The sequence below is a fragment of the Penaeus vannamei genome, chromosome 11 (assembly GCF_042767895.1).
Source record: "Penaeus vannamei isolate JL-2024 chromosome 11, ASM4276789v1, whole genome shotgun sequence".
In the NCBI taxonomy this organism is placed as follows: domain Eukaryota; kingdom Metazoa; phylum Arthropoda; class Malacostraca; order Decapoda; family Penaeidae; genus Penaeus; species Penaeus vannamei.
In genome coordinates, this window is record NC_091559.1 from 21139178 (window position 1) to 21141677 (window position 2500).

General features: G+C 34.6%; 1 protein-coding gene across 1 annotated transcript in view; it reads right to left on the reverse strand.

Annotated features, from left to right (window-relative positions):
* Positions 1-2500, reverse strand: part of LOC138863273 (low-density lipoprotein receptor-related protein 1B-like) — a 63921-nt gene that overhangs the window by 16341 nt on the left and 45080 nt on the right. Inside the window, exons 18-20 of the mRNA XM_070127456.1 lie at positions 2262-2384; positions 1080-1199; positions 201-320 (exon numbers count right to left, since the gene is read on the reverse strand). Of these exons, the coding sequence (XP_069983557.1) occupies positions 201-320; positions 1080-1199; positions 2262-2384 (363 nt within the window). The remainder of the gene's footprint in view (positions 1-200; positions 321-1079; positions 1200-2261; positions 2385-2500) is intronic.

Sequence of the window (2500 nt, forward strand, 5' to 3'; positions counted from 1 at the left end):
AATAATAAATGAATACTGTTCAATTTAATAAGAAAAAATAATGATGATAATAAAACCTTTAACAAACTGATAATAACAACAATAATAATAATATTTACTATTATTATTATTATTATCATCATTATTATTATTACTATTATCATCAGAACAACAGTAATAATGACGATCTTAAAAAAGATGTTGACAGGAAGGTCCCTCACCTCCTGTGTGCAGTTCTTCTCGTCCGACAGGTCGAGGCAGTCGTCGTCTCCGTCGCAAACGAAGTTGTTGGGGATGCACACGCCGGACGTACAGCGGAACTCGTCGACGTGGCACGTTATCTAATAGACGGCAATTAGATAGGTACCTATGTGAATACGTACACATACATACATATTTGTGTATGAACACATACACACACATGCACACACACATACACACAAACACACAAATATACATATATATATATATATACACACACATATATAATATACAAATATATATATATACATATATATATAAATATATATATATATATATATATATATATATATATATATATATATATATATATATATATATATGTATGTGTGTCTGTGTGTGTGTCTGTGTATATATATATATATATATATATATATATATATATATATATATATATATATATATATATATATATACATATGTGTGTGTGTGTATGTGTATGTATGTATATATACATATATATATACACAGATATATACATACATACATACACACACACATATACATATGTATATATATGTGTGTGTGTGTGTGTATGTGTGTGTGTGTGTGTGTGTGTGTGTGTGTGTGTGTGTGTGTGTGTGTGTGTGTGTGTGTGTGTGTGTGTGTGTGTGTGTGTGTGTGTGTGTATATGTATATATATATATATATATATATATATATATATATATATATATATATATATATATATATATATATATATATAAACACTTTATACACACAGCCTGTACACTGGCTCACCCATTTAGAAGCCAAAATACATCATGCATCCAGTACCAGTCGACTAAACCCACATGGCCGCGCCAAATCAAAGAACACGCGTCGTCCACCGCGCTTACCTCCGAGCAGCCGGCCTCGTCCTCGCCGTTCAAGCAGTCCGTGTCTCCATCACAACGCCAGGTCGAGGAAATGCAAATTTTGTCGTCGCATGTGAATTCTCCTTCTTTGCATGCTCGTTTCTGGAAGAAAATTGTTTTTTCTATTTAATCTTTTGTTGTTTTAGGGTTAAAGAATACGAGTTAATGTTTATGGTTGAGTTAGAATATGACTTTGAGCAGGTAAATATCTTTGGGAAGATTTTTTTTACTCTACTTATTCAAAGTATCAACAGCTAATATGTCAGTAACTTTCGACCTCATTAAAAGTTATAACGATAGGGATTATGGGATAAGAAACTGAATAAGAAATTATACATAAAACAGCACGGCTGCAAGAACTGTAACTAACATGTATTTGAGATCTATAACAATATCAATTGTTTTATCTGTCTAAATTACAATATAATTCATATAAATCCCAATCAGATATGGCATTAATGGCTCCTATAAAAGCCATTTTATCTATAAAATATTCCCCATAAATAACAGGACTTTTGCTGGTAAAAAGGGCATTGATTACGTCTCTGTCTTACAAAAATCAGTATCCTTCTTTCCATATCTTTGTATATAACGTTTTACCATTATTGATGCTTCCTGCTGCTGTCACTATCATCACCATCATAATCATCACTATCATTAGAATTTGTAATGATAACGATCGTCGTTCTTATCAAATATGAGGCTATCATAAGGCTTTTTTATCATCTATACTTTGTGACAATAGAGAGTCCTGCTGCGATCGTAGTCATTATCGTATTAACTATTCCTACCAGCGAATAACAATCCCCAACACCATTTCCTTCAGCGCCGTAATCACTTGAGTTCCTATATTCTTGTGATTCGTGTTATTTTAGAGTGAAAGCACGGCAGGGAACACATGCGCCAATAACACTAGTATCAAGATGGAAGAACATCGAAAGCGAGAACAGAATTTAGATCCTCCCCTGCAATAACAAAAAAAAAAAGAGAAAAAAAAGAGAAAAAAAAAGAGAGAGAAAGAAAACGAAAGGGAGAAAAAACTGAAAACCCAGAACAAGGAACGAAAACAGAAAAGGTGGAATTGAAAACAAACCCATTGAAAAAAACAAAGACAAATAAACAAAAAATGAATAAATAACACACGAGAAAAGCAAACCCACTCACCTCCGGGCAGTTTTCTTCGTCGCTTCCGTCCCGGCAGTCGTTGTCGCCGTCGCAAACGAAGCTCTCGGGAACGCAGGTGTCGTTGGAGCGACAAGGGAACTCTGCTCTGGCGCACGACACTTGCTGGGGGCGAGGGGGAGGGGGAGGGGGAGGGAGGATATGAGAGGACAGATGAATGCTACAAAGAAATAATTTTCAGATTGGAAGTAATGAAGTCGTTTCTGGGGAGTAACTAGCCT